We start from the raw sequence: 11665 nt of genomic DNA, 5'->3' as shown, positions 1-11665 counted from the left end.
CCCGCCTGGATCGAAGAGTGCAAGCAGCACGCTCTGGGCTCCGAGGTTCCCAGGATCCTGGTGGGAAACAAGTGCGACCTGCTGGACTCGGTTCAGGTGGGAACGGACTTAGCGCAGCAGTTCGCAGACGCTCACTCCATGCCGCTGTTTGAGACGTCCGCTAAGAGTCCAAACAGCCCAGGGGACAGGAAGTCCCTCAGCAGCGACCACGTGGAGGCCATCTTCATGACCGTGGCGCATAAGCTGAAGTCCCAGAAGCCGCTGGTCCTGAGTCAGCCGCCCGAGGGGTCAGGGGGCACCGTGACCCTGAACGCCGGGAGAAACGATGGGGCGGACGGGGGCAGCGGTTGGAGCTGTGGCAGTTGCTAAGCAACAGGGGACGGACACTGCTGGGTTTACTGGTTCTGGGATCAGAACCATTACAGCTCCTAGTCCTCATGCTGCCGCAGAACCCTGATGGACCTTCCAGCTCCTGGACAATGAGCCCAGAACTGTTCTGAAGCATAAACCCAAATATTTTAGCATCCATTTCAAATAAAAGCTGTTTTCTTTCATTAATGGAGACCAGAAGTGATGAGATGGACCCGTCCAGAACCGTCCATCACCATTGATCTGTGCCTTCCGGACCCAGACCCGGATCCATCCCTCTGCCCGCCCAGAACCGGATCGATTTTTAATTTAAACTGATCAAATGATGAAAGAAAATTGTTCTTTGCAGGTTCTACAGATTCTGTTCAATGTTTCTAACAGCACTTTTTTTTAAAAATGGCTGCTCATCCCATGAACCCCTGCAGCATCTAGGGGTCACGAACCCAATATTGAAAACAGTAGAAATGTGATGGAAGACTTTAAAGATGTTAAGTTTACTTCTTTGGTAAATAATTTCTTCTCAGGAACACTGGCTACGGTTGCTAACAAGGAATGGTTGCTAACTGGTTCTGGTTGCAAACATGGCCTGGATGCTAATAGGCTCAGGTTGCTAACAGGGCCTGGATGCTAATGGGCTCTGGTTGCTAAATGAGCCTGGATGCTAATAGGCTGTGGTTGCTAACAGGGCCTGGATGCTAATAGGCTCAGGTTGCTAACAGGGCCTGGATGCTAATAGGCTCTAGTTGCTAAATGAGCTTGGATGCTAATAGGCTCAGGTTGCTAACAGGGCCTGGATGCTAATAGGCTCTCGTTGCTAAATGAGCTTGGATGCTAATAGGCTGAGGTTGCTAAAGGGGCCTGGATGCTAATAGGCTCATTGCTAACAGGGCCTGGATGCTAATAGGCTCAGGTTGCTAACAGGGCCTGGATGCTAATAGGCTCAGGTTGCTAACAGGGCCTGGATGCTAATAGGCTCTGGTTGCTAACAGGGCCTGGATGCCCATAGGCTCAGGTTGCTAAAGGGGCCTGGATGCTAATAGGCTCATTGCTAACAGGGCCTGGATGCTAATAGGCTCAGGTTCCTAACAGGGCCTGGATGCTAATAGGCTCAGGTTGCTAACAGGCCATTTCTCAGGAAGTACACTTCGCTGCAGCAAACAGAAAGGGGCGGGGATGGACCACTGTCAGTCTCATACCTTATATGGAAATAGGACCATTTCATTCCGGAACTGACGGGGGCGCTAGTGACACTATTTCCTGTACCGACCGTTTCATAATAATTATAATAATAATAACGTATTTTATTTGACAACGCCTTTCAAAACATCCAAGAACACTTTCAACAGATCCCCAGTCCATCGCTGACTAAGAAAACAGATATAAACAAATACATGCTGGTGCTGAAGTTCAAATTATATATTTTGATGTTGTGAACGGTACTCTTAAAATAAATAAGTTAAAATCTAAAATATAATAGCCTTTGGCTTATTTTATAAGAACTAGATGGAAAAGAGGTTTGGTCTGTAAAACATTTAGTCGACAATTTTGGCCAACTTTAAGGCATTTATACTAGTGATTATGAAAATAGCGCCCCCTTCATTTCCGGAATGCAATAGTCCCATTTCCAAATAAGGTATGGGACTGACGGAAAGGTCCGTCCCCGCCCCTTTCTGTTTGCTGCAGCGAGGTCCTTCTCTTTCTCAGTCCAGGTAGCAACCAGCCTATGTTAGTAGCTCATTAAATCAGTGGTCCAAAGGCGCTGAATGGAGTTGGTTTTAATGGGGCTGATATCAAAGGGGTCCATCAGGGAATCTGTCTATAAAAACCACATCAGAAATGTCTTTTTGTTGTAATAAAACAATGAACCCTTGGTCAGTGTCTGTGCTTTTTCTGCCTAAAAGAATTTGGGACATTGGAGAAGCTTAAAATGAACTTTATTGATCTCACATTGGAGAAATGTATCTCTGCAGGTATGCCCTTGGGTCTGCTAATCTGCCTGCGGAGCAGTGTGGGGTTAAGGATCTTACTCAGGGACCCAGATTGTCAGTGTGTGGGAGTGGGACAGGATTCCAAGCACTTCACCCTAACCACTAGGCCACTCCCCTGAATGGAGAATGCATCGCTACCCCTGGCACGGGATGCAAAGCGTTCCACCATTAGAGCCAATTCTCCACATTAAGCTCAGAATGTAACCAGAGCTGCAGGTGTAGAAACAGACCGGGCCGTAGCCAGCATCCAACGTTGACCCCTCACAGCGGCGTACAGGAGGAGGTCTGTATGCGGCTGGGTGTCCCGCCCCTCATGGGTTTGGTTTAAACATCTGGCTCCTGGAACCAGATGTTTAAATCAGGTGTGTAAACGGTTTCTGAGGCCAGTTCCCCTCAGATGTCTTCATTATGGGTTGGGGGTCCGTTTGGAGCTACTGTGAGAGCACAGCTGGCCTGATCTTCTTCCTGTGGGTGCTGCCCTCTGAAGGTCTGGGGTGGTACTGGTCTGGACCAGAACCTTCCAGGTCTGTGAATAAAGGATCCCTCCCAGCTGGGTTTAAAGGTCTTTATTAAACAGGATAAAATCAGAGCTTAGATTCACACAGCATCAGGTTTACAGCCACTCTGCAGGGAAACGGGTCCATTCTGGAACCAGAGCAGTTCACAGGTCTTTGGATCAGCACCGGGTCAGCTCAGCCTGCTGTATAGTGGATGCCTGGAGGGGGCGTCCTCCTCCTCCTCTTTCGAGGCCACCTCAGATGTTTGAGGAGAGTTAAAGAAGCAGTCATCTCCACCTGCTGGACACACAGGAGAACTACATGAGCGGTACCAATGCTCCTTCAGAACACACGATAGATGAACAGTACCGGTGTTCTGTCAGACCAGCATATCCCAGCAGACCAGCATACCCATAGTCAATACGCACGCACAAGCCACAAAATTGATGTTTATCGCTTTAGTTTTTAATGAAAAATAGACTTTAAACTGCCTCAACAGGCGTTTATCCCTTTAGTCATCTGACAGAACAACGGCACCAAAAAGAGCTCTAACCCTGGACTGAGTAGGAATTTGACTAGGCCACTGAACACACTAATCAGCTTTGATGTAAAGCTGGGCTCTCCAGCTCCAGTCTTTAACCAAAGCATCCATTAGAGCTCTGGATGGGACAGGAGGGTGGAGCTTCACCTCCACCCTGAGGTCACTTTGGCCTCCTTCCATCTGGAGGAGGACGGTCTCCGCATGTCTGTCTCCTTAAACTGGTTACATGTTGGTTATCAGATCGTAGGGAAAACATCTTCCACTAAACCAGAAACGTATGAAGCTGACTGACTGCCAGCCGGGCTGCAGAGGGCGAACGGTCTGCTGCTCCACTTCCACCCTCTTCAGGTTCTGCATCAGAAAATATAATTGGTTCTGTTGGTTTAAAAAAGGTCTAAACCTTAAGTTCTGTGGAGGAATGACTCTGACCCATTGGTCCTGCCAGAATCTGCTTCTCTGTGCCTCAAAGTAATCAGATTACCTGAGTGGATGGCCTTCAACATGAGCGGTCAGTCCTCTGATTGGGGCCTCGGTTGCCCTGCATTAGAAACCATTGTCTTCAGCAGGAGAAGAAGCGATGAAAAATCGTGAACTGATTGAGATGACTTAGTTTCAGACATTTAACTTTTTCATTTTTGCATCCAGAGGTTTTATTAACCGCTAAATTAGAATGCTGAAACCTGTCGGCAGAATATGTTCGCTTTTATTATCCTGCTGCCTGCAGTTTGTAGCACAGACCTGAAAAACGCTAATATCTACTTCGAGCCGCCACCAACAGTAGAGGAAAATCCCCAAGAGGTGACCGGGCCTGAGGCAGCTGCTGCTGGGGATTCCCAGTGACAGCGCACCGCCGGTATGTGGGGGTCTGAGCGGCTCCCACAGAGAAATAATCTTTGAAGGCAGGATGGTAATCTGGATGAACTGACTGCACAGACCATGTTACACTGAGGTGAGGGCGGGGCGGCTGCCGAAGGCTACACCCTCCCGGTCCACAGCCCTCCCGGTCCACGGCGTAAGGCTACACCCTCCCTGTCCACAGCTGAGCTTCCAGCCTTGATGGTCTGAACCTGAGACCCACTCTCTGCTCTGTGTCCTGATGGATGTACGACATCAGCCTCTTCAAGGCATCTGACCTCTGTGCTGAAAGCAGAACCCTGCAGGGATGCTTACCTTGCCATGTACACACCAGCTCCGGGTCTCCAGAATCACTCTGAGGAACCAGAACCTCCTGAAACATAGACAAGAACATCTCAGAGGAAAGCAATTCAGGTTTGGAGCATTAAAAACTGAGCCAGCTGGTTCCATCAGTCCTGGCTCTATAAAGGTTCTTTGAAGCCTGTGGTTCCTGTGTATCTATGCAGACTGGGTGAGTCAGTGCTGAACTTTAGAGTTGGAGGCATTACTTCATGAGCAGAGTTCACCAGATATCAGCAGACCTGCATTATCTGATCTTAGCTTCGTAAACGTGACGGCACCGCCACGTCACACCAACCTGTCCTTTGATCAGGTGACCTGGCAGCCAGCGAAGCCACGCCGGGTCCAGATTTAATGCTCGGGGTGGAGCCATTTCCCAGCTGATAGCTGGATGCAGTGGATGTATACTGGGAACACTGATTTAAGCCCGGCGAGGCAAAGAGCTAAAGGAAAAACACCCAGTCTCCTCTGCAGAAACCCCAAGCAGAGCGCCCCGTGGGTTCCTTACCAGTCCAGTCCTGGAGTCATAGCAGCCACAGCAGGGGAGGCTGCGGAGGCCCACATAGCCGATGAGCGAGGACAGAACCAGGCCCAGAATGCAGGTCAGGATGATGGTGGCGTTGGCTCCCTTCACCATCCGATGGAGAACAAACGTCTGGTAAGAGACAGAACACAGATGGTCACAAACAAGCAAGAACCCCCGACAACCAGAGCAGCACGGCATGGCATCAGACGTCTGAAAGCAGTCACGCCATCGTCTTCCTCAGGGACCATTGGCCCTCATCTTCTGGACATGTTTCTGCTCCAGCATAGCTGATCTAGAACATAACTGCTCCTCAGCAGCATCAGGAGCTGCAGAAGCCCTTTAATCACTCAGGTGGCTGCAGTAAGGAGAGACCTGAGGAACAGGTGGGGTTCCTGAGGACCAGAGAGTCCCTGACGAACACAGGGGTAAAGGGGGGTACCTGAGGACAAGAGGGGTTCCTGAGGAACAGGGGGGTTCCTGCGGACCAGAGTCCCTGATGAACAGGGGAGGTTCCCGAGGATTGGGGGGTTCTTGAGGACAAGGGGGTTTCCTGAGGACCAGAGAGTCCCTGACGAACAGGGGGGCCATGAGGACCAGGGGGGATTCATGAGGACCAGAGAGTCCCTGAGGACAAGGGGGGTTCCCAAGGACTGGGGGGTTCTTGAGGACAAGGGGGGTTCCTGCGGACCATAGAGTCCTTGATGACCAGAGGGGGTTCAGGAGGACCAGAGAGTCCCTGAGGACCAGGGGGGGGGGCATGAGAACCGGGGGGGCTCCTGAGGAACAGAGTTGGGAGCCCCTCTGTTCAGGAGACTTGAGGAACATTTCAAGTCCCTCAGTTGGGCTAAGGAACTCCAGTGGTCTGGAGGGTGCCTGGTAGTTACCACTTTGGCACTGGGGTGGTGATGGAAGACGTCTTCATCCTCCTCCCCGTAGGTCAGGGTCAGAGAGCAGTAAGCCAAGATGAGGACTGCAGCGGCACAGGAAAGTCCAGCAGCTACCACCATCCCGCTGACCTGAGGACACATGGACACATTTTCAGAAGATTGCAGGACATGTTGTTGCAGAGACACAATGAAAGGCCCAGGTAAAGTTCCCCTGCTGAGGCTGCAGACCTTCCTGCCATTTCAACGAGACATTTCTGTTTTCAGGATGCTTAAACATGAACCCAGGAGGAGCCTGCAGAACACACTGCAGCTGATAAAGAACTACAGCCACCTTTAGGTCCAGTTTCCTCCATAAGGACATCAGATCTGTCCCGTCCCTAATGGGTGTTGGGAAATCTACGGTTTGAAACGTAGACCTCCAACTGACTGAGGTCCAGAGCTGTAGACAGTGGCTGAATGCCCGCCCTAACCCCTGACCCCTCCATAAGGTACTACAGGGTGACACCAGTTTAGATGAGAGTCTGAACATCTAGTGGACAAAAAAGTAGTGGAAAATTTCCCACAATGCAGTGATCATCCATGGTCACTAGACGAGCAGATATAGCTCTGACTGCTTCCCTTGAGCTCTTCTTGCAAAGCATCATGGGATTTTTAGGGGGGGCAGAGAGAACAAAGATGGCGCAGGCACCGTGGGGTGACCAATGGGAGCATAGAGTAGTGGTCAGCTGTCTGAACAGTCCCTATAAAGTCCCCTGCTATTTATAGTGATGGAAGGTCAGGGGGTCAGGGTTTTAGGGGTCAGGGGGTTAGGGGTCGGGGGTCAGGGGGTTAGGGTTTTAAGGGTGAGGGTTTTAGGGGTCAGGGGATTAGGGGTCGGGGGTCAGGGTTTTAGGGTTCAGGGTTTAGAGGTCAGGGGGTTAGGGGTCAGGGTTTTAGGGGTCAGGGGGTTAGGGGTCAGGGTTTTAGGGTTCAGGGTTTTAGGGGTCAGGGGGTTAGGGGTCAGGGTTTTAGGGTTCAGGGTTTAGGGGTCAGGGGGTTAGGGTTTTAAGGGTCAGGGTTTTAGGGGTCAGGGGGTTAGGGCGGATGTTCAGACAGCCTCTACCCCAGTTTGCAGAGTTTGACCACAGATTGGAGCACAGACGCAGAACCATCAAAGGTTTTGTTAAAAAACAACAAATGGGTCCAAAGATTTTGAGAAAGATACACCAATCTTTGGAGTGATGAGGCCTCTCTAGTCAAAGGTGACAGCATCGGAGGAAACGCGTCCAGTGAAGAAGTCACTAACTCCTAACTTAATTATCTTCAGGGGATCATTTTCATCCACTGGACCTTCTTGTTGCCATGTTGCTGCTATGCTACGCCGCCCTCTCTGGGCATGGAGGGGCCAGGCTGGAGGTGGCCGCCACCTACCTGGATGGATGTGGCCCAGTTTGTAACCCAGAGACTAGAGGCCAACATAGAGACATGGCAGGGCTTCCCACCATGTTCCATCTTGAAGATCCCTCTGGTTCTTCACATCACGTTCTGTCTAAACTATCAAACATTGCTTTTTGCGCCGTTAACTACGAAAAGCTAAAGAAGAAGAATCCATAAAGCTCCCAGGAACCAATCCTGCTCTTGTGCCACTGCACCACAGAACAGCACTAGACTGGTTTAAATCTTATCTGATCAATTTCAGTTTGTTCATGTTAATGTGGAGTACCACAGGGATCAGTGCTAGGACCAATTCTCTTTACTTTATACATGCTCCCAATCGATACAATCATTAGACAGCATGGGATTAATTTCCACTGTTATGCTGATGATACCCAGCTATATCTGTCTATAAATCCAGATGAAGCTAATCCATTACATAGATTACAGGCATGACTGAAGACATAAAAACCTGGATGACTCTTAACTTTCTGCTTCTGAATGCAGACAAAACAGAAGTTATAGTCTTTGGACCAGAGTCTCTGAAAAAGAAGCTGATTAGTCAGTCACTTCATTTGGATGGGATTAAACTGATTTCAGATAATAAATAAAAAAATCTTGGTGTTGTTTTTGATCAGGACCTGTCATTTAAATCCCACATCAAAGAGGTTTCTAGAATTTCCTTCTTTCATCTGAGGAACATTGCTAAAATGAGAAATCTCCTGTCTAGGGGTGATGCTGAGAAACTAGTCCATGCATTTGTTACTTCAAGGCTGGACTATTGTAATTCTTTACTATCAGGAAGTCCACAAACTGTAGTTAAAAGCCTTCAGCTGATCCAAAATGCTGCGGCCAGAGTTCTAATGAAAATTAAAAAGAGAGATCATATCTCGCCTATCCTGGCTTCTCTTCATTGGCTTCCTGTTAAATCAAGAATAGAATTTAAAATCCTCCTTCTCACATATAAAGCCTTAAATGGCCAAGCTCCATCTGATATCAGAGATCTGATTGTTCCTTATGTTCCTAACAGAGCACTTCGCTCTCAATCTGCAGGTTTACTAGTGGTTCCTAGAATTTCTAAAAGTAGAATGGGAGGCAGATCTTTTAGTTATCAGGCTCCTCTCCTGTGGAACCAACTACCAGTTTTAGTCCGTGAGGCAGACACCCTGTCTACTTTTAAGGCTAGGCTTAAAACTTTCCTTTCTGATAAAGCTTATAGTTAGAGTGGCTCAGGTTATCCTGAGCTATCTCTATAGTTATGCTGCTATAGGCTTAGACTGCTGGAGGACATAGGGACCCCTTTTTCATCATTCTGCCTCATTCTATCTCTATTCTCCCACTCTGTAGAATCTGTTAGTTCAATCTCTAACGTTCTGCTCTCTCTGCTTTTTCTCATAGTAGCTTCATCTGGTCTGTTCCTGTTTGGTTGTGACTCCATCCTGGAGAGAAATATCAGCTGTGCTGCTGCCATCAACACCTTTGTTTCTAGATGTTGGAGCTTGGCCTGTTTTCCAGTGTAGCCCTGTTTCTCTGACTGTGACTAACTGGATGTGCTCTCTTCATCCTCTGACATAGGAGCTGGCTGCTTCTACTGCAGGTTGTAAAGTTCCTTGAGGTGATGTGTTTTAAATTATGCTATAGAAACAAACTGAACTGAATTATTGTGTTCTGACCAGATCCTTTTGGATCAGAACCCGGTACAGAAAACCCTACAGCTCACTAAGGGTTAATATCGTGCTGTTCTGGGCTTGGTGAGGACCACCAAGCCTGCATCTGAGCCCCCTGAACATCTTCATAAGATAGAAACTTACCAACACAGCATTTTTCCTCTGAGATGCAAACAGCGCCAGGACACCCGGGGAGGCCAGAACCTGCCAGGAAGAGGAAGAGGTTTGGATGAAACAGCCGGTCCCAGATAGAGCAGAACCCTGCAGGCCTGGAGCTCCAACAGAACCTGGACCTGGAGAATGAGGATAGATCAAGGAAGCAGGTCTGGTACCGTACAGGTCCGATGGTACCAGAACATCAGCAGAATTTGATCTACTGTTTAAACTGGGAAATCCACCATCATCATCATCATCATCATCATCCTATGAAAGAGCTGCTCTTCATCCAAACCTCAGATTCAGCATCTAGAACTCTAATATCTATCAGGTCAAAGCAGAGCAGCTGACTGGTTTTAATGGAAAAACAAACATGGGCCCAGTAGAACCAGTGCGCGGCTGGTACTGACCAGTGCTCCCCATAGCGGCATCCTGCTGCTGCTCAGCGGGGTGTTCTTGCGGAAAACCGCGTCCATGAAGCCGCAGACCACGCAGAGCCCCGCGCAGGCGATCTGGAGGACGCCCAGAACCAGAACCGCTCTCTGGTTGAAGATGAAGTACCGGTACCGGTCCATTGTCCGCCTGGAAGTCCGCTGCTGGGTCTGAAGCGGCTCTGAGGGGAAAGTTCTGGTTCTGGGTGGTTTCCAGTGTCTAACATCAAAGAACCGAGCGGTTCCGGTTGCAGCGGAGGGTTCGGTGACTTTCTGTGTCTGACCAGGAGGCAGGAAGTTAGTTTATCCATTAACCTGCTGACCAGGTGGGAGGGGAGGCCCCGCCCACAGGACCAGGTGGGAGGCCCCGCCCACAGGCTGTTGTTCAGAAGCAACAGGTGGCGTAGGGTCAGCTTCAGCTGATTTCTGGGGTCAGACTGGGACCTTCAGAGGGGGACTGGTTCTGCTCCGCACCGAACCAGAACCAGCTCAGATCCTCCTCCTCTTCTCTGTCCATGGAGGAGACCAGCAGCTTCACTGGTTCTTTCTGAAAACCTGGAAGCTGAGCAGGTCCCAGCATTTAGGACAGTATGCTGGTGCAGATCCTCAGTCATCCAGGTCACACTGGACACTGGACTTTGGACCAAACCTCCAGACCCGATCTGAGCTGAGTGGCATCTGCAGTTCAGTGCAGTGAGGAATGCTCTGATCTTTATATTGGAGAAAGCAAACAACCTCTCCACAGACTCATGGCCCAACACAGAAGAGCGCCCTCCTCTGGACCAGACTCTGCTGTACATCTACACCTTATGGACAAAGGACATTCTTTGGAGGACCAGAATGTTCACATTTTGGACAAAGAAGACAGGTGGTTTGAGAGAAGCGTGAAGGAAGCCATTTATGTTTAGAAGGAAAAAACATCTGTTTCTATTTGCATGTTTTCTAAACTAAAACAAGGCTTAGTTGGGCTGCTGGATAAAACCTGGAACTCAACACTATTTCTGACATTTTGAATTGAAAAAGCTTCCTGGATGGAAGAGAAACGTCTTCAAACTGGGAAACAAAGTCCAGTGGATTGTTTTAAATTTTTTTTTTTTTTTTTTAGCATTTAGGACTAAATGTTTTCCTCACTGTGATAGGATCCAGTTTACCAGTCTGTCTGTGCTTTCCTAAGGTGGTAAAGATGCTTCACTTCAGACCAGGTCACTTTAGGGGGTGTGGATCATTAAAGCCGTATTGGATGACCTTAAGCTAAATTAATTACACAGCAAATCAATAAGAGGCTTTCACTAGGCCACTTTCTTTTCTCTCTCACTCTTTAGAAGCCAGAGCTTCCTAACCTGATGATGGAAACCCTCCAGGATGATCTGGTGGAGAAAAGAACCCCTGAAGCAGCATCAGACCATCACACTCCCACCACCATGCTCTGAATGAAAGACGTTTCCACAGATCCTGGAGGTCTTCTATGATTTGGCTGAACTTTGAGAGACTGTTGCCATGGAGACGGTGTCCGTTTCGCATCACTGGATCCTGAACTCTGGTCCTCACTGAGGCAGCGTTAGAGGTTTGGGTTCTTCCCAGATTTGTTTAGGTGTCAAAGTATAGTTCATCTTTTGATTCCTTCATTACTGGTCACTTTATGTCAGTAGAGTTCAATAACATCATCAATGACCCCCCACCATGGACTGTTCCCCCCGCTGCCCTCTGGGAAGATGCTTCAAAGCATTCAACACAGGTTCTGGAACAGCTTCTTCCCCACCACCATCAGACTGATGAACTGCTGAGAAAACTCATAATTATATCAGACCCTGCATCACACTGACTATATCAATGTGTTTTTTTGCACCTCCCATTGTTTACATTTGATCACTGCTGCACTTTAAATAATCAAAATGTCATGAGAGCTGTACAAAACGAAATGTTTTGTACACACTGTGTCTGGGATTAATGGGAGACAAGAAACCAAATAGCAGAACGAGGTGTTCAGTAAAAAAGA

At 48.7% G+C, this 11665-nt stretch overlaps 2 protein-coding genes across 3 annotated transcripts; one reads left to right on the top strand and one right to left on the bottom strand.

The window, feature by feature from the left end:
- Window positions 1-6: 6 nt before the first annotated feature.
- On the top strand, window positions 7-2239 carry rab33ba (RAB33B, member RAS oncogene family a). The gene is made up of 2 exons (XM_038298239.1): window positions 7-1507; window positions 2057-2239. Exon 1 carries the CDS (start codon window positions 139-141, stop codon window positions 367-369), a length of 231 nt encoding a protein of 76 aa, XP_038154167.1. The 5' UTR covers window positions 7-138; the 3' UTR covers window positions 370-1507; window positions 2057-2239.
- Window positions 2240-2908: 669 nt separating this feature from the next.
- Window positions 2909-10004, bottom strand: zgc:113425 (uncharacterized protein LOC541425 homolog). Of its 2 annotated transcripts, none has more exons than XM_038298226.1 (6): window positions 9649-10004; window positions 9227-9286; window positions 6000-6131; window positions 5098-5244; window positions 4566-4623; window positions 2909-3151 (listed from the first exon to the last, which is right to left on the bottom strand). In XM_038298226.1, the coding sequence occupies exons 1-6, from the start codon at window positions 9811-9813 to the stop codon at window positions 3045-3047; spliced, it is 669 nt and encodes a 222-aa protein (XP_038154154.1). In that variant the 5' UTR covers window positions 9814-10004; the 3' UTR covers window positions 2909-3044. The 2 variants fall into 2 exon arrangements, with proteins under 2 accessions (XP_038154154.1, XP_038154145.1); XM_038298217.1 differs by having other exon boundaries at window positions 2909-3154; window positions 9649-9999.
- Between the last annotated feature and the right edge of the window lie 1661 nt (window positions 10005-11665).

Source organism: Cyprinodon tularosa, unplaced genomic scaffold, assembly GCF_016077235.1.
Source record: "Cyprinodon tularosa strain WSP-4 unplaced genomic scaffold, ASM1607723v1 ctg1108, whole genome shotgun sequence".
Classification (NCBI taxonomy): Eukaryota; Metazoa; Chordata; class Actinopteri; order Cyprinodontiformes; family Cyprinodontidae; genus Cyprinodon; species Cyprinodon tularosa.
This window is presented reverse-complemented; position numbering and strand designations above follow the sequence as displayed.

Bases quoted from the DNA above. Each gene is read 5' to 3' on its own strand.
- rab33ba (XM_038298239.1), top strand. From the start codon at position 139: ATGCCGCTGTTTGAGACGTCCGCTAAGAGTCCAAACAGCCCAGGGGAC.
- zgc:113425 (XM_038298217.1), bottom strand. From the start codon at position 9,813: ATGGACCGGTACCGGTACTTCATCTTCAACCAGAGAGCGGTTCTGGTT. The intron at 9,287-9,648 runs GTCAGTACCAGC...TCTTCCTGGCAG, and splicing joins TGCCGCTATGGGGAGCACTG to GTTCTGGCCTCCCCGGGTGT. The intron at 6,132-9,226 runs GTAAGTTTCTAT...ATGTGTCCTCAG, and splicing joins AGAGGAAAAATGCTGTGTTG to GTCAGCGGGATGGTGGTAGC.